This window comes from Poromitra crassiceps, assembly GCF_964638095.1.
Source record: "Poromitra crassiceps genome assembly, contig: HAP1_SCAFFOLD_537, whole genome shotgun sequence".
Lineage (NCBI taxonomy): Eukaryota > Metazoa > Chordata > Actinopteri > Beryciformes > Melamphaidae > Poromitra > Poromitra crassiceps.
This window is the reverse complement of record NW_028151871.1, coordinates 49,312-69,114: the sequence shown is the minus strand read 5'-3', so window position 1 is coordinate 69,114 and position 19,803 is coordinate 49,312. Positions and strand designations below refer to the sequence as shown.

At 44.5% G+C, this 19,803-nt stretch overlaps 1 protein-coding gene and 1 pseudogene across 2 annotated transcripts; both read right to left on the bottom strand.

Moving 5' to 3' along the window:
• Positions 1-1,087: 1,087 nt before the first annotated feature.
• On the bottom strand, positions 1,088-7,657 carry LOC310771339 (cilia- and flagella-associated protein 100-like; the record flags this gene model as incomplete). The annotated part of the gene is made up of 12 exons (XM_083663972.1): positions 1,088-1,199; positions 1,356-1,558; positions 2,510-2,645; positions 3,333-3,487; positions 3,575-3,617; positions 4,327-4,432; positions 4,638-4,831; positions 5,139-5,219; positions 5,298-5,461; positions 7,047-7,111; positions 7,264-7,444; positions 7,568-7,657. The coding sequence occupies 12 exons, from the start codon at positions 7,655-7,657 to the stop codon at positions 1,088-1,090; spliced, it is 1,530 nt and encodes a 509-aa protein (XP_083520098.1).
• A 3,424-nt stretch (positions 7,658-11,081) lies between these two features.
• Positions 11,082-16,728, bottom strand: LOC310771338 (kelch-like protein 24; annotated as a pseudogene). Its single transcript has 3 exons — positions 16,669-16,728; positions 14,484-15,850; positions 11,082-11,092 (listed from the first exon to the last, which is right to left on the bottom strand). The product of its transcript is annotated as a kelch-like protein 24 (transcript).
• Positions 16,729-19,803: the final 3,075 nt, after the last annotated feature.

Here is a 19,803-nt window from a genome sequence, read left to right as displayed (position 1 = left end):
GCCATGAAAACAATGTGAATATTGTAATATTTGGTAGTTTGTGGGGAACACAATTGATTGAAAGCCTACATACTGTATGTGTAACTGACGACAGTCAGCACCTCCTAATAACCACTGAAAATGTCTAGAAAATGAGCATTCATTGTGTGAAGTCATTGCACAATCACATACAGAACTTGTGACTGCAAATGAAGAAATGCAGCTTTATTGAAGATCAAATAACTTGTACAAAACACTACAGCTGTCTTCTAAGTAGATCTCTGTTGTGGCTGTCAGCAGGGTCTTCAGGTCAAGAGGTAGGTGTGTGGACTTCCTCCTGGTCAGAGATGTTCACGTTGTTCTGCTTGATCTTCCGGGCAACAGGTTTGGATCTGGACATGAGCTTTCTTCCTATCTGAAATGAACGACGCCTGGCCTTTTAGCCTTGTCACTGGGTTTGTTTCTAACAGTAAACTTGTTACTGAATAAGGACCATCTTAACTACATGTTACAGTAGAAGAGACAATAAACAGTTAAGGGATATAATGCAGTGAGGGATCATTCAATCTGATGGTTTTATTGGTTAGCATATTTATCATAAACTATACTCTGTACTCTGATACTTCCATTTCTTATAATGTTTTTTTTCCAGATTTTTTATCCCCCATTAGTGCTAATTTAATTTATTTATCCTGGTTGCTGCTCCACCCTCTGCCGATCTGGGGAGAGCCGAAATTGGCTCCATGCTTCCTCCGAGACATGGGCAGTTAGCCAGCCGCTTCTTTTCACCTGACAGGGGAAGCTTCACCGGTAGGACATAGCACGTGGGAGGATCACGCTATTCCAACCGGTTCCCCTCCCAAACCCCCAGGGGGCATGGGGAGAACATGCAAACTCCACACAGAAAGGCCCTTTTGACGACCCCAGCCGGGCGGTGGGCACTCGAGGACATGCGGACAGGCACGCATTCCTTCAGCGCTCACAGCGTCCCAGGTGGGAATCGAACCCAGGACCTTCTAGCTGTGAGGCGACAGCTCTACCACTGAGCCACCGTGCCCCCCTGATACTTCCATTTCATGGGGACTTTAAAATGCTACATGTTGCACCTTTAAGCGAAAGACTTAACTGTTTTCTTGATGTCGGCCTCAGATCTCTCCAAGGACTTCTTCAACCTTTCCTCCTGGTGTTCTGTCTGCTGCCTCTGCTTGTCCTCACGCTGCCTACATCACCACAGGATGCAGGGAGAGAGAGAGAGAGAGACACACACACACACACACACACACACACACACACACTTGCTTTGAGGAAGCATGCTTCTCTGTTTGACAGCTACGCCCCCAGAGGGTCCAAAGAGCCAGACGGTCACTGGTCCATACCTGATCCTCCTCTCCCTGTCTTTGAGCTTGCCCACTTTCTCCAGGGTTTCTGGAGGGATGCTCTCCATGTTCTCCAACAGCACAGACAGGTGCTTCTCGATGGTGGTCAGCATCTGCAGGGTGCTGAGGTTGGCCCTCTTGTCATCCACACAGCAACGGTACACTTCCTCCACCTTAGAAGCCAGAGCATCCAACATGCTGTCCTGTCAACGAGGGGAGGAGGTGCAATGGGAAGATGAGAAGGTAAGGAGGAGAGAGGGGGTGGAATGAACCAGGTTAAAGGATAAGTTCACCAAAAAAATGAAAATTTAGTCATGTTACATTTGAAAGTTGGTCATTTGAATGCTGTATCTCTGTTCCCAGAAAAACGGCACACATGTTTTGTGGACCAAAAAACCTCCACCGGCATCCATGTGCATGAGTAGATAATGACTGAATTTTCATTTTTGGGTGAACTCATCCTTGGCGTGATGGAAACAGGTTAGGAATGCCACTATTCAATCTTTTCCTCTTTCATGCCTTTGGTTTCCTTTGGTAGAAAAGCATCACAGAGCGGTTGGGCTGTGAACATGTTTACATGTGTACAGTTTAGAGATGCACGATATATCGGCAATCATATCGGTATCGGCCGATGTTAGTCATTTTTTAACATATCGGTATCGGTCCGATGTTGCAATGTTAATATCGGTTATCGGTATCAGCCAAATTCTAAGCATTGAGATGAAATAATGCAGTAAATCTATGATTTATGGGCTTTTACAAATGTTTTTGAAATAAAGAAATGTATAACTTTTTCAAATTCAGTGTTTACATGTGTTTTTCACTATGTACAAAATGTTATTATCATAGAAATGTGTTTTTATACAGATCATATCGACATCGGTAAATATCGGTTATCGGCCATAACAGCAATCTTAATATCAGTTAGCGGCATCGGCCAAAATGTTCATATCGGTGCATCCCTAGTACAGTTTCCTGACATCACATCACATTACAGGATTTCTGGCTATTTGAAGTTGAAACTTTTCAAATAATTATCACTCACTGCCATTTGGATCCACCAGCGTGTGAAGTTGCCCCGGTGCAGCTTTAAATCGACATTTGAAAAAAGTGATGTTGGAAAATAATGCAATTCAACAGTCGGCTCCCTTTACCTGGTCTCCTGCCTTGAATTTTTCAGAGTTGAAAAAGTGGACCTTCAGTTGGAGCTCGGCAGCCCTCTCCTTCTCTCTGGCGATGCTCTGGTTCATGAGGTTGATCTGCACCATGAGCTGCTCTGCATCCTGTTCCCTTCAGACACACAGGAAAGAGCAACGGATGGATGTCTTCAATTGTAAAACAAAGGGGTTTATATTTGTGCCCATATGTAATTTCTGAATTATGATCATTACAGAGGTCTACCAAGGACAAACAAGGCCTAACAGTTAAGCTAACAGTGGCAACAGAGAATTCCCGCCGGTTACCAGTCTCACTTTGCTAGATCTTTCTCCTGCTGAAGGTTACATGTCCCACAATGAAGTGGCAAGTAACACGTTTACTAGTTTAGCAAGTTTACTCGCTCACTTTATCGATTCCTTCATTATCCTTCATTATGAGAACATTTTCAGGAATGGGAGGGGGATAGAGAGTGCTGCTTTTAAACAGCGAGGGAGGAGACAATCGAGTAAAGAAAAAGCTGCTAAATTGCACAGGAGGAGCTTCGTTCAGGAGCGGAATTTGACAACAAGCTCTAGAAAAGAGGCGAAAACAGCAACGCAGTGTGGATATTGCCTATTGGTTTATATCATTATGTATCAATGAAATCTCCACATAGCACACATTAGTTTCAGTTATCACACTTATTGCTGGTTTAAAGCCAAAAAGGGTATTTAAAGTTCAGCCTGTTCTTTTCAGTGTTCAGAAAGTGCTGATCTGTGCTCCCCTAAACGTAAAGCCTTCAGCTGTTGACCCTTGACCCGTCGCAACCTTGGCCCTTACAGCTTCCTCGTGCTGGTCTCCACGGCCTGACGGAGCTCCTCCAGCTGCTCCTCCGTCTCTCCAGAGTTACGGATCAGAGACAGGTTCTGCTCCTGCAGCTCCGTTAGCAGATCGAATAGCTGCTGGGGGTCCGAGAAGTAGATCTCCGGTTCATCCTACAGGGGGGCGACACCGCACACACATGAACACTCAGGACCGATGCCACTTCAGCGGATTTTGATTTTCACTTCTGGGAAACTAACCTCATATTCTGAGCTGTCGCTATCCGGCTTTGAAACGGGGGTCCTGAAATGTTGTGGAAACAGACTTTAGGTTCAGTACCCATAAAATCATCATTAGAGTAGATAAGATGACAGTGTAAGGAAGAAAAATAGGATTTCAAAACTAGAACATATCAACAAAAATATAGGAAATGTCTGCAAAATGTCCAAAATGATAGTAAAACATAATGAGACAAAGAAAAAGAGTCAAAAATTGTGTTCAATATCAAAATATATACCGTATATATATATACTATGAAAATGAAAGGAAATGATGGGGTCCCTGGCTCCCTGCTCTGCTCTCCCATGCCTTGTCTCCTTATGTTGTCTTCCTTGGCGCATGAGGGGAGTGGTTTCAGTGGTAAAACTTTCAAACTGCAAATTTATTGGTTGCAATTGAAGGGGGGCGGGGTTTACACACAATCACAGTAAAAATAAGATGAAAAATAAATAAATCAGACAATACACAGGCAGGCAATAATGTTACTGGAGTTGTGGTTTTGACTGGTCTTGAAATAAAATCCAGAGTACGGCTTGTCCGAGATCGAGTCAAGACCGAGACCGAGGGAGGGTGATTCCGAGACAAGACCGAGACAATCGAAATGTGGTCTTGAGACCAGTCTTAACACCAAGACCGATCGCGTGTACTCCAACACTAATACTGTATAAGAAAATGAGAATATATAAAAAAATACATGAATTTACAGCGCAAATATCTGTTGGTGTTTGCTTACGGTTTGTGCGTGCGTGCTGGGGACTTGCTGCTCTGTCTGGAGGCCAGCCTGGAGCTTCTGATGGGAGGCAATGCTCCACCTGCACCTGATGCCTTGCTCTCCAAGCCTGCATGCATACACAGTGCCATCTATAGTCTACATACTAGATTGCAATTGTGATTTAAACAGAGATTCATATCAAGTTCAAATACCGCTACATTGTAAAATTGTAATTTACATTGTGTGAGAAAGTGATTCCCTGTCTTATAATCTTTTTCATGTTGGATTCTCCCTCCACTTTGTGTTAATTTACACGCAGGAAAAACACTTACTGTGCTTAATGCCTGTTTTGGACTCTGTCTCTGTCTCAGTCTCATCTTTGTCCTTGTCCTGAGAGTCTCTTTGTGCTTTAGCTTGCCGAGTCTTGGTCTTCTGGGCCTCCTGCCACTCTGGAGGAGACAGCTTGAACAGGAAGTCCTTATACATTTGATACTCCTTCAGGATTTCATCATTCTTGGAGATTTCACTGTGGGAGAAATACCAGGAAAGACAGACAATAAAACATCACTGCAAAATAGCTGTTGTAGAAAAATACATCCAACAATTATTCACCTTTTTTTTAATGGTGGATTTCCATGCAACTGCTGGGTAATCACTTTGAACATAAAACATACTGTACATGCACCCATAGAGGTTTAGCAGACAACATTAACACATAAAACATACTGTACATGATGCACCCATAGAGGTTTAGTAGACAACATTAACACATAAAACATACTGTACATGATGCACCCATAGAGGTTTAGCAGACAACATTAACAGAGGTCTACCTTTTGATGGTGACCATTTCAGTGGTCAGCCTCTTGATCTCAGCCATCCTTTCCAGTTTGGATTTGGTCTCCTGTTCAGCACTGCAAAGACAATGTCTGTTACATCATCGTACATCCTAATATAAACTATACGGTACGTTCTATCCAGACAGCGCTTACATCTTGATGGCCTCCACAGAGTTCTTGTCGTTCTCTTTGAGAAACTCCTCAAACAGGAGGGCGTCGTCCTCCAGCATCTGCTGGGCCCGCCTCAGCCTCCTCTCCTCCTTGGCGCTGGCATCTTCCAACTTCTGGATCTCCTCTCGCTTCACCATCAGAGCGTACTGAGGAGGAGAGGGGAGGGAGGAGTAGAGAAAAGACAGGAGGGTGGACGGGTGGTGGAAAAAAGAAGACACTACACTGTATTTACTGTAATGCTTTTGTACTTTATAGTCTGTTTTCACATATGTTGGAAAAAGCAACAATTTTGTCCCAAACTCAGTAGCCTAGAATGACCTTATGTATAGGCCCTATAGAGGAGTCGAAGCGGCGTGTTTGCAGGCTGCAGGACTGCACAGGCATCCTGTGCAGGTGCAAATGGAGACTTCCTGTCCTCGCTCTTTTTCGGGGGAAAGTGGGGTCGATAGATGGAGGACCTTACAAGAAGCGAGGTATGGTTTAACCACAAAGGAACTTTGGTTGAACCCCTGTGACGCATGATATGCATTTTTGAGGTTTAACTATAGATGAACTTTCGTGGTGTGTGTGTGTGTGTATAGGGGAAAAACTTCATTGATTGTTATAAAACAGACACTGGGGCATTGGAGATCAGTCTCGCTCAAAACCGTCTGTTAGCTAACTGGATCAGTCTGAGAGACGGGATTTGGGTGTGGCTCGTTTTCAATGGAGAATTTCTTACTCCAATATTATTATTAAGAGGTCATTTTTGTAGCTTATTGCTTTCTTCTATTTTTGTACTGTACCTCAGCAGGTTTCATAATTAATTATTTTTATATTACAAACTTCAATCATCCTAGCCAAATTTTTGTGCCGGCTCATCTTGTTCTTGGGGTTCCAGGGAATCAGAATACGATACATAACTGTCTGGGAACGAGGCACCGGTTTCAAAGGGCAGGCACTCTCAAAAACTACCTGGCAGGTGATTGGTCACATCACTGCCACATAGGATGCTGATTGGTGTGAACCACTGGTGGTTCAGATTCAAACCAATAGATTGGAGCGTGGCAAGATGGATTTGTTGTGTGATCATGATCTCACGCGAATCCAGCTGCCTCGTTATGTATTTTATGCTTCTAAGAGATAAATAGCTGAAGTAAGGTTGTAACAGTATCGATAAGCATCAATGCTAACAATTTAAAATTGATACAATACCCATTTGCAACAGGTATCGATACCAGAAGTGCTTTGTTTTAATGAAAAATCAAACATACCGGTACGAGTGATTTAATTAGTTTTATCGGGCCTAGATTATGCAGAATTATGCGTGCCTCTGTCTTCGTTTATTTTTATGTCTCTTGATGTGTCGTCATCATGTGTTGTCAAAAATGGTATCGAGTAGGCTATCGATATTTTCCTGGGTATCCGTATCGATGTTAGAAATTCTAGTATTGCGACAACCCTAAGCTGAAGTGAGTTTTAATATGTGAAAATAATACAGGATCGTGTAGCCAGTTTGACCTGGATTGATCTGGTTATTCTATTGCATGGACGGTATTGAATATAATTGGAGCAAATTATGAACATGAGGTAATAAAATCCTTCTTGCTTGACAGAACCCCTACAAGCTGGCCACAGTAAGCAGATGGACTGTAAACAATCAGACAAAATGAATCAAACATTTCCATAAAGGTTTGAAGCTGGATGTCGTTCCAGCTGTGAGACGGTTTAAAGACTCTTAAAGGTTCTTACCTCCAGCAGGAACATCTCCCGTTTCTTGGTAATGAAGTCCACTTTGCTCTCCTTCTCCACATTTTCTGTGGAGGTACATTTAACATCAATAAATCATTAGCCCCGTCTTTCTGAGACATTCCTGTAAACACATGAGACAAATGCTGAGAAGTTGTCGTCGCCCCTCTCTCCTCGTCTTTCCTTTCTCGCGGATGTTTAAAAATGCTACACAACGTACCTCCAGTCATCATGGCCCTCCTCAGGGTGGGTCTGCCCTGTAGGCTTTTAGGCTGACTCTTCATCTTCTCCTCCTCCAGTGTCTCTGCCAGCTCTCTCCTCAGCTCCCTCTGCTGAGCCCTCATACGCCCAGCGTGGGTCGTCTTCTGGTGGACGGGCAGAGACAGATACGCGCGCATCTCCTGGGCGTGGAGGTAAACAAGCGATACATTTTCAGTTATACACACACACACACAGCTGTATTCACAGACACAGACACACAGCTGTACTCACAGACAGACAGACAGACGCACACACACACACACCTCTTTTCGCTTCTCCTTTTCCTTCATCCTCAGCAGGAAAATGTCATTGTCATTTGGCACTTTGAACGGGGTCTGCCGTGTCTTCCTCATTCTCAAGTGTGCACACAGAATGAAATAAATGTGTGTCTGGGAAACAATAGCATATAGTGCATTATATATAGTGCATTTTTTTTTAAATAATGCTCCCCCCCTCTCAAGTTGTTTTACCTACTGTACCTGGTTTACAAGATTCCACAATACTATCAGTCTCTGAAACAGCAAGGGTGCCTGAATGTACCTCTGGTCCCTCTGTGGGATGAGATCATTGTTGAGAACATTGTGAATGTTTCTTATGTGTGGCCTGATCAGTGGTGGCCTGCATGTAGCATACTTACTTGGCTGTGTTGACAACATCTCTCTGGGACAAACCAGTGCAGGTCAGTGTCATGAATATAGCTCAAGGCTACTAATTGATCTCCCACATGGACTTGGCTCAATGTTAAATTTGGCTGCAGGGCACAGACCTGAAACACATACAAATGGCAGCCTATTTATTTCCACTAAAGGTGATAAATTGAGCCTAATTTCTTTATCAAGACTATCTGTTACAGTAATGTCAATACTGTCAGGTGACTGTTCAGCTCTATAGAAGAAGAAGAAGACTAATTAATTAGCCTAATTAATATACTGCCTATTGGATGATCCAATGTGTAGTAGGGTTAGGGACATAGAAATGCACACCACTACCACACAAAATGGACAAACATAGAACTTATTCTCTAGACCAGTGTATTTCTGTTGTGTTCTTCACATCAGTGCAGTCCATCAGAGGAAATCACCAAATAAAACGGTCAGTTTCATCTAACGCTATAATAGCTCAAAGCAGGAGTAACTTTAGCTTTAAAATGTTATGTTAGCTTAACTACATAGGAACTGGCAGGCGTAGCCTACTAGCTAATAGCTAACTTAACTTCCTTGAAGCAGCTTTTCACTTTGAGGTAGGCCTATACAACAATGAAATCCACCTACCGTCTGTTTGCTATTTCTGTCTTCTCTAGAAATAACTTTAACGTTATCATACAACGTTAACGTTACTCATTTCGCGGAAAATGTTCTTTGAAGTTTCCCACCCCCCCTTTTTTAACGTTGTGTTCTGTCATGGTAACTGCTGGCGTCTCCTCCTCTGCTCGACTGAACCTATTTTCTCACCAGTAGATGGCGCCAAAACTATAATGGCGCTTCCCCATAGCTTCCATTCAGAAAATACAAACTCCAATAAGTGAATTATCAATTGACCTTTAAGTTAATATTGTAACGTATCGGGTAATTACGTGTATTGGGGTGTTTCCGTGCTTGGCTAGGAACTGATATGTGTGGGTGTGTTCCTAGGGGGAAGGGGATATATGTGACCAGCGGCCGGGGCGGAGGCCAGTCAGGCTATGTGAGGGAGCTGACCGGGTGGTTGTAGAGCTAGCAGCGAAGCTAGCTGCTAGGAGCGTGTATTGTGAAGACAAGAATAAAAAGCCTGTACCAACTTCAAGTCTCCAGTTCCTTGGACGAAACCCACTTCGTTACATTGGTGCAGAAGTAAAGCGGTAACGCCTCTGATTCGGCCGAGAGGGGAGAGGGTGAGAAGGAACGGCAAAAGAGACGGGTGGTGCGGCTTTTTGGCTCTAGAACTAGCGCTAGTAAGTTAGCTACCAGGGGTGCTAACTGCTAGCTGCTAAAACCACGTGCGATGGTGCGTGGAGAATCAAGTATCTCCGGAGAATGGCCATCGGTGAACGGGAGGAAAGGAGAGCTGACGGCGGGGATCAGCTCGATGCTGGCGGGCATGGAGGCCCGTGTGTTGAGAGAGGTCGGACGGCTGGTAGAAGAGACTCCTGCCTGGGCAGTAGAGGTGATGCGGGCGCTGCGAGAAGTCATGCAGCGGGTGGACTTGATGAGCGCGGAGGTAATGCAGCGGGGAGAGCGGCCGGAAGAGCCACGGAAGAGACTGTGTTGGACCTGCAGAGAGCCGGGCCACGTGGCGAGGTGGTGCCGATGCGGTTCCGGGAGACGGACCGGGTATGCGGGACAACGACATGGACAGCAGGGAGCCTGCTGGGCATGTAGCGCGATCGGACATCTAGCCAGAGAGTGTCCAGAGGCTGTCGGAGATCGGGGGGCAGCGGGACAAGAGAGACGTGCAGGCGGCAGACAGGTGAGACTCTGCTGGACTTGCCAGTCACCGGAGCACTTGGCCAGGGACTGCACTGAGAGTGTGGAGGCCGGAGGTGAGACGCAGGCTGGGAAGAGCGTGAACAGCCAGAGGGAAGAGAGGGACATCGTCTGCAGCGTTGTTACAGTCGGGAGAGCGACGCTCGTGTCTCCGAGTGAGCGAGAGGGGTTACCGCCGGGGGAACCGGCCCAGCCTAACCGCTATACACCCCCTAACGTTGCACTGCGGAGAGCCGAGGGGAAGATCGACGCCGGTGGTGTTCGCTCTGCTGTCCTCAACCCTGGAGGAGGGGGACGGAAAAACGAGCGGAGAGCCGAGGGGAAGATCGACGCCGGTGGTGTTCGCTCTGCTGTCCTCAACCCTGGAGGAGGGGGACGGAAAAACGAGCGAGTGCGAGGCCGGGAGGACGACGCCAGGGTCAGCTGGAGAGTCGACGGCCGCGAGTGGAGACCGGAGGACGAGGATGTCGATCCGGTGCTCGTTCGAGCATTTGGCTACTGGAACAAACAAAAGGGGGGACCGAAAAGAGTGCTTCAGGGGGAATTGGTGAAGCTGGGAAAAGGGGGGATGGAAATGGGGTTTAAAAGAAAAGCTAAGGGAAATGTGGGGGCTTGTGTTTGAATTGAAATGTGTGAAAAAGAAGGAAATAATGAAAAACTAGACATTATGGAGTGCCTAATGGGAAACTAGACATTATGGGGGTACCTAATGGAAAACTAGACATTACGGAGTACCTAATGAAAACTGGACATTATGACGGGGGTGCTGAAAAGAAAGACTGTTTGTTGGGGAATTAGAATTTGATGTGGTGATGGGAAAAATATTGTGTTGGGTGTGTTTTGGTACAGGGGGATGTGTGTGGGTTGTGCATGTCGCGTGGAAGCGACATTAAAGTTGTGTGGGGGAAGTGTAACGTATCGGGTAATTACGTGTATTGGGGTGTTTCCGTGCTTGGCTAGGAACTGATATGTGTGGGTGTGTTCCTAGGGGGAAGGGGATATATGTGACCAGCGGCCGGGGCGGAGGCCAGTCAGGCTATGCGAGGGAGCTGACCGGGTGGTTGTAGAGCTAGCAGCGAAGCTAGCTGCTAGGAGCGTGTATTGTGAAGACAAGAATAAAAAGCCTGTACCAACTTCAAGTCTCCAGTTCCTTGGACGAAACCCACTTCGTTACAATATGTAAGAAATGATTGACACTTGCACTCATTCATATATAATACAAATATCACAGGGAAATTAGTGCATAAAGGAATAGGCTATTATAGAAATATTATAGTGATGCTATAGGAGATAAAACACAAGTACGATAATGTCACTATAAAGTCGCTATTGGGTAACACAGACACATTATATGACCCAATAGGACGAATCAGCGTGACGTCACTTGCCAGTTGCCACCCATAACCCTGCGGCAGTTAATACAGTAGTATGAGTTGTGCCAAACAAACGTTAATCTCAAAAACTATACATCACATCGGTTATATTTTGACATTCTGAGTGAGAGCAGAATTAGCTCAAGAGTTTGATGTATAATATATGCATGTCGTGTTAAAGTTGTGTGAACTGTCGCAGTTTTTAAAATGTAAACAGAGCTGGCCGGCTAGAGTCAGACACTCAAGCCTCGCGCCCACTTGGGCTCCATAGGGTTCCATTGCCGTTGCCACCCAGTGACGCGGTTTGTTTACCAAAATGCTGCTCGGCTGATCCCTCGTATAGGAATATTATAGGATTATTATAGTGATTTCTCTTTGCTGACCTTCCTCTTGGACGTTTTGACCTCATCAATGTCCTGGCTGCAGGCATTCTCAATCCTGGCTCTGCCTTAATTGTCATGTTGGTGATCTTTTTATTGAAGCTTATGTGGCACTCATTGTCGGTTGCTCTGAATAAGACATAAGACATAAATAAAATGAAAGCTGTCAGTGTCAGAAAAAGTGAAATCCTGCAATAAGAAAATGTCTTTGTTATTTTGTATCTTTTCAAAACAGATATTTTCTATTTGATATTGGTCCACAGTGTCCTATATTCGGGCATCAACTAGCAGATGCATGAAGAAAACTGGAAAGCTATAAACAAAGTGCTGAGGTTTATAGTCTGAATACAGGGATTTTAAAAATATTCTACTTCTGTGCTGCACTTGTACCCGATGTCTGTACACCTGGCGTCTGGCCCTGTATCTGTGTGTGTGTGTGTGTGTGTGCGTGTGCGTGCATGCGGAAGGGAGGTGGGGGTACACACACACACACACCAGGCAGTTAACAAAGCTTATCATTAACTTGTGTTGGACTGAATGCTATTTTTCTAAATAACTGACCTAGCTGACAGTAAATCTGATTGCAGATCAGCATAGTAGTGGCAGAAAATAGACCCATTTCCAAAGGTCAACATCCAAGGAGACGACCAGTCAGAACCTTTTGCCATCGATTTCGACATAGCAGCTCATAAGAAGACATAATGTTTTCCCTGTTGCAGATATAAGGTCCCTTTCTATTAGTCTAGTCTTTAGATAGTACCAAAGCCCAAACACACTGTTTATCCTTACAAAACAATTAGGGTACTAATACTGTACGCTTAACCATGGGTTCATATTTGTGCCCTTGTACCTTAGTATGTTTCGTGTACATGTGATGGTTAAATGCTCTGATGCAGGCTCCTGGAACTTCCACAGTTGCCAGCCATAACAGACTGTTGCAAAATGCACCTATCACAAGAGTAAATGTCTGGAGATATTATCCAGGTGCACGACTTGCACCAGCCTATGGACTGGACTTTATACCAGGATGCTCTTGATAATATCCTACTTAAAGGGGAACACCATCCAATTTTTCACCATTTTCTGACATTTTATAGACCAAACAACTAATCGATTAATTGAGAAAATAATCAACAGATTAATCGTCAATGAAAATAAGTGTTTATTGCAGCCCTACTTTGTTCTATGATAGCCTTAAGTCATTTCTGAAACAGAAAACATCCCCAATTCATTTCCTATGGAGATTAAACGAGACTTTAATGATCCCCACGGGGGAAATTGGGTATTGATTTCATCACATGTTTTAGTTCTAGTTCTCTGGTTTCTGGCTCTGGGAGAGAAATGTTAATTGGCACAAATGTTGATTAGACTGTGCATAAATAAGATGATAGTTACTTCGGTAAATTGATTGTGTCTCCCTGCAGCATGATACTGAATATTGCTTTGATGCCGTAGAAAGCCACTAGAGTTTCCACACTCTTACCAACTCAACTGCCATAATCTTTTAATTAGTTCTCAGACAAGTTCCAGTATGTTTGACTGCATGTCAAAACACCCAGAGCACTGTGAACAAGTTCAGCAGCAATTCATGCAAATCCATGCAAATAGTTTGGCACATTTTCTGTCAGGAGCAGCAAACTGTATGCTAAATTAATTGGAGGTTCAGAATAAGTCTTGGTATCTTTTAATGCAGTGTGACTGAAAGTGGCTAATGCCACTCGATTAAAAAAAATTCATGCATACTCCTTTGGTGTGGGAGAGACTAGCCAGTATCTGGAGCTGCTCCATAGAGAATCTATTGAGATTCATTAAAAAATAAAAAATAAAAAAAATTCAGTCCAGCAGCCTGTTGCACCAGCTGAACGTAAGTTCTGTCTTAAGTTAGGGTGTAAAGTCCACACTAACTGCTACGTTCAAACTAGCTAGTTTGACACTAAAGTTGTGTCTTTGTTTGGTTGCACCACGGAGACGTAAGGTACATCTTAACTAGTAGACCCTAAAGTCCATACTAACCAAAATAGTGTCGCAGACAATGACGTGTACAGTATCTGTGACCAATCAGTGAAAAGCACGGTGGAAACGGTGTTTATTTACGGTTGTTTAAGTGGAGTGAAAACAGGACATGTTGCCCACCGCAAATTAGTGCTTTCATATTTCATCAACACTAATCAAATGAGAACGTTATTGAGTAACGTTCGTTTAGGTTCATATTACTGTTAACGTTTATCTGTGAGCTCTTCATCAGTATTGTAGGCTATACCACCATCCTGCCTCACTAAATTGTTGCGGTTATTTTAATTTGTATGCAGTGCTGCAGCTTGTGGGAAACAAAAGCGTGAGTCATAAATATCAAAGGGTGTAATTTATCACGGAGAGCGCGTTGCGGACGCAAAACAACGATGCGCCACTGTGCCAAGTTGCAATCCGTGCCAACTGCTATTTTACGGAGGACTTTACACCTAGTAAGACGTAGGTGTAAATTTTAAGTTCTAACTTATGCCTGTTGTAACTATTTCACTTGGTGCAACCCAAATATTTTTAGTAGTGCGTAAACTCGGACTTAGTGAGACTTTACGTTCAAACTAACTTACGTTTCAACTTACGCACAGCTGGTGCAACCCACTGCAGGCCACCGGGCATCAGCCCGACGTGTTAGCTTGGACGCTCACAGTCACAACACTGCCTCACAAACTTGGCTGCATCCAACTCTAGACAACTTTTCAGACCCTGGAGACAATCTTTCTCAGAAGAGACTAACGCGACAAATCTGGAGACTTTTTCTGACATGGGATTAACATTACCAGCAAGCAGCAGTTGGTTAATTTTGGTTCATAAAAAAAATATCTATAATAATAAAAAAAAAAATAAAAAAAAATCGAACATTCAAATTACATTTCGAAAACGAACCCCTTCCCCCACATTCGAAGTTGCATTCGAATTTCGAATGAAAAGTGACAGCCCTACAACACATGGTCCACTGATCGCTCTTGGGGTTGTAACACTCCACCGTATCCGAGTTGTTGCCTGTGGTGCACTCAAACCCACCTATAACATAGATCTTTCCTTTGAGTGCACAGGCAGCTGCGCCATAGCGAGTGATCTGCATAGGTGCCACCTCTGCCCAGACAGCGGTTTTAGGGTCGTACACCTGGACTCGATTTGTTTGAGAGCCGTCCAGCAAACCACCAGCAAGATAGAGCAGTCCGTCGAGGGACACCACAGAAGAACGGTGGACGTCTGCCATTTTGGTAGACTATAAAAAGCCAGGAGTTGGTGATGGGGTTGTAGCACTCCACAGAGTCTATTTCATTGCCATCGCACCCGCCCACCGCAAACACATAGCCATTCAGCATCACCAGGTGGCAATGTGCACGAGCTACATTCATGGGAGCCAGCTCCAACCATGAGTCCAAGCAGGAGTCGTAGCGCCACATCTTCCTGCTGAATGAACCATCACGTAATTGCCCTCCAGCCAAATACACAGTAGAGCCTGACGCCACCAGAATGTGATCGTATACATCGAGGGGCAGGCAGCCCAGGTACTTCCATTGATTAGTCACAGGATCAAAGCTATCCACGCTATGATCCACTGTCAGGATCACTGTGGACCACGCCCTGCAGCAGGAGAGCTCTTCACGGTAGTCCTTCAGCAGCAGGTAGTCCTGGTACTCTTTCTCCACATCCAGAGACTGCATCACGTCGTGGAGGTAGGAGGAGCTGATGAGAGGCAGACGGATATGCTCCAAGACCTTTCCAAAGCTCTGTTTGCGGGTAGAGCATTTGTTCAGCCATAACATGGCGGCCTCTAACACCATCTCCTCATTGGGCACGTTGACATCGTCACCAATGATCTCCGTCAGTTGGTCTACAGAGAGAGACAGGAACTCCTCCTGCTGGTAAACAGTGCTGAAGTGCCGGAGGATGTAGTCCATGCTGCGTTTCTCCAGCTCCTTAAAGGAGTGGGCCTTGGCAAAGAAGTGGATCCCCACACAGTTCATTACAGACATCTGATGCTCCATGAACCGACAGCAGGCCTCTCGAACCACCATAAAGTCCAGCAGGTTAGCCGCTGCTAGCAGGGCCTGCACATTTGCTTTGGAGATGACCACCTGTGATGTGTAGCAATAGCTCACCAGCAAGCCGATCATCTGAGGTTCAACTCCACTGATGGGAACCCGTTCCTGTCTGGACTCTCTGAAGCCCGTGGAAAACATTGCCTGGAAGTAAGAGCTACATGAGGCCAGTACAGCACGGTGGCAGGGGAACTCCTGCCCCCCACAGCACAGGGTGACATCACAGAGAGCGTTGTTGAGCCGCAGGCTGTTCAGGCCCTGTAATCACCAAGACAAAGCAGAAAGAAACAGGGGGTGGTTTTTACACGGCGCACTGCACATTTCGACAAGACTTTTCAAACTCACGAAAATTAAAAACTGACTTCACATCGTTCTAGAGGACAAGTTGGCGGACAATTTCATGTGTTTACATAAATGTTTCCTCAAAGTTGAATCGAGTAGCGAAGCGAATGAAGGGAAATTACGAGATTTACGTCAGTATAACTCAAACCAATCACAAGGAAACATTCACCGTGTACACAGGGGTTGGCTATAATTTAAGTGACAGACCAAAGGACAAATCAAAAAGTCCAGTTGGGAATCCACTCTTAAAGTCGAACTGAACCCGTTCGTCACGTGCATATGAGTCCGTTTCAGACTGAAAACATAGTTTGTCTAAGATGACAGGTTGAGAGGCGGGTCATAGTGTAACAGGGTAAACCTGTGGTACTGGTATCAGCTCATTATACTTGCCTTCACGTTGGGTGTCATTGATTTTGGGTGTGTTTTGGTTTGCAGTGACTTGGTGGGGTGTGTGAACTTGACTTTGGACTTTACTTTGGCTCTGGTGTGATTGGGAGTAATTGAAGGCAGGTGTGTCTGGGTGTGCCTCCACTCACTGGTCTATAAATAGCCACACGCAGCAAATGCTTGTCACTCATTATTCTGTTTGTGTCCTGTGTGCAGGTATGGTGTTCAGCTTTATTGTAATGTAATGTTGTGCTCGACTATTCTTCTCCTGTGTGCTCTTGACTTATTATTCTGTTGGTGCTCTTGACTCATTATTCTGTTTGTGTCCTGTGTGCAGGCCAGGGTACATTGTGGAGCGTTGCTGAAGTGTTGGACTGGAGTTGGGTGTAGTCGAGGCTGAAGAGCATTGCCAGCCACCACCCTGAACTGAATCGAACTCAACCAACACGCAGCGCTGACCCTGGGCCTTGAGGAATCTATACAAGCAGTAGGATCTGGACCTTTGTTTCCCACCCCGCATCAACTGCACTGCTGCCCTGCCCTGAGCCCATAGACTCTTTGGGACTTGAATCTTTTTGACCATTTTTAGATAAATAAATAATTGAACGTTCCTCTGTCTGGTTGTTCTTTGCCCCTGTTGATGCTGGTTGGTCAGATCCAGAGCCTGTTACAATAGTATCATGTTGATGATTTTATTTGACAATTCTGGGGACTGGATTGGGCTTTGGCCAATCCTGGCGTGTTCCGCCTGCAAAATCGAGTGGGATTCAGTGTGTTGTGGCGCTCCCCCCGGGAAGAGCCTTTTGATGGGAGGATTGGAGCTCAGTGAGCCGCAAGCAGCCAGCTGCCTTCGTGTTGCCGAGCGGAGAGTGCAGCACGTCGCCCTGGAATCTCCGAAGTGCGACCCCTGACAACCAAGCTCTCGGATGCGCGCGCCATTATCACTGCTGTAAATACGATATCCCTGGAATGCGCGTTTTAATTAACCAAAAAACTTCGAATATATTCGAACGAATTTCGGGCAATTAAAGTTCGTTCGAATTTTATTTTGGGAAAAAGTGACAGCCCTAATGTGTTGTCCCCTGAAAGAAGATTGGTACTCTGTTAATGATGCTGCTGTGGTGGATGGAATGATCTACATACTGGGCACGTCCTCTGGGGCGGATGAGCCCATGGTACAGTGGTACAGTGACGAGACGGACACGTGGGAGAGCGTGGGGACACTAGCCCCCGATCACACCTGCATGACGTGTAAGTGTGTCTCTGTCCAACTGAAGCACACTCACATGAGCAACACTCACAGTACGTCGTGAGTAGGGTTGCCAACCATCACTTAATATACGGAATCGCCCCGTAGTTGGAAACTAAAAGACGTGTTCGGTATTGAGCTGATACGGGACGAGGAGAGAGGCGGGGAGGGAGATCATGCGTTTGCAGACATGCTTCTGGAACTGACAAAAGTATCTCCAAAATACAGTATTCAGAATGTATTTGTATACATAATTTACATGATAAATATTAATAATTTGATAAAATAACTGGTTTATATGTACCGGTATCAGATTTGGGGGGATGGGGGGGGGGGTTTGTCTGCAGGTCTAAAAGAATTGGCTATTGTTGGGATGTTAAGTTTGCTCACAACCTTTGTGCCTCTTGTTTGGATTTGAATGTCAGGTTTATTCTAATCTGAGCTCATGTGAGATTTCCTTCGTAAAAAGGTTCCTAATGATGATCACTCCAGTTGTGAAGACTCGGAAAACAAATCCGTGAGAATCAGACTTTGAAGGATTTGGTGGTCCAAGCAGCAGAAACATCTATGCGACCCATGTCAAATATTGAAGCGTTGATTTAAGATATCGAAGCTGCGATTTGACAGCTCAAATTGACATGACTTCTGTATGTCACTGGTTCAGTTCTTTTGTTTCTATGTTCTACAAGGGCTTGTGCATGTGTTAAGTGTCATGTGGGAGAGTTGTGCTGTGTGTGGTGATGAGACCCAACTTTTCTAAAACACAGAGAGGAAATGTTTTGGGTGATGATGGAAAAATGTCTGTGCTTGCAGGACCAGCAGAGGGCAGCAACTTTTTCGGGCTGGGGAGTTGGTCCAGCTGCTGGATATTGTTCAGCTGATCTATAGAGCAAAACTAGAGTCTAGCAACTTCAAAGTTGATCTAGACATTGATATTAAACATGTCGTTGAAATAAAGACTGCAATATTTCGATGGTTGTGGATGTTTTAATTCTTTCTTTTTTTTTAAACTGTGTTTATTATTTTTTGCACATAAGACAGAACAGTACAAATCGCAGACATACGCACAGGCTTAAAAACATATTAAAACAGACAACACAAACAAAAACACCTGACAAAAAACAAAACTACAACACATAATTGGATGCACAATAAAATAAAAAAATACTATGTGTTCCTCCTTGACACTAGTATTCAAAGGAGACCCTCTCCACTCCTGCCCGACACATTCATACTCCTGAAATGATCTACAAAAGGTTTTGCCAAATCTTATCAAACTTGTGTTCCTGCTTCCTCAGAGAGAACTTTATTTTTTCCAGTTCCAAATGCTTCATTACATCATTCATTAGGTTTAAATGGGTTGGTGCAGATTTCTGTTTCCAGTTCAGTAAGATGAGCCTCCGTACCAGTATACAGACAAATGATACCATATAATGTTCGTCACCACTAATTTTTTCAGGATCAATAATTCCCAGAACTGCCGTTAAAGGGTCTAACTCAATAGGTCTGTGCAGAATGTTTGAAAAAGTTTGAAATATGCTATTCCAGTAGTTCGATAACCCTGGGCAGATCCAGAACATATGAGCTAAAGATGCTGGAGCAAGCCCACAACGATCACATGAAGGGTCAATATCTGGGAATATCTGGGGTTTAAGGAGTTAGAGTATAACTACACTCCTTAAACCCCGTTGTTATACTCTAACTACACTCCTTAAACCCCGTTGTTATACTCTAACTACACTCCTTAAACCCCGTTGTTATACTCTAACTACACTCCTTAAACCCCGTTGTTATACTCTAACTAGACTCCTTAAACCCCATTGTTATACTCTAACTAGACTCCTTAAACCCCGTTGTTATACTCTAACTAGACTCCTTAAACCCCGTTGTTATACTCTAACTAGACTCCTTAAACCCCGTTGTTATACTCTAACTAGACTCCTTAAACCCTGTTGTTATACTCTAACTACACTCCTTAAACCCTGTTGTTATACTCTAACTACACTCCTTAAACCCCGTTGTTAGACTATAACTACACTCCTTAAACCCCGTTGTTATACTCTAACTAGACTCCTTAAACCCCGTTGTTATACTCTAACTAGACTCCTTAAACCCCGTTGTTATACTCTAACTACACTCCTTAAACCCCGTAGTTACCATGTAAGTACAGTGTGGTACCCCGTAATTAGCCTATAAGTACAAACATTTGTCCCCTGCTTCATAATACAGCCCG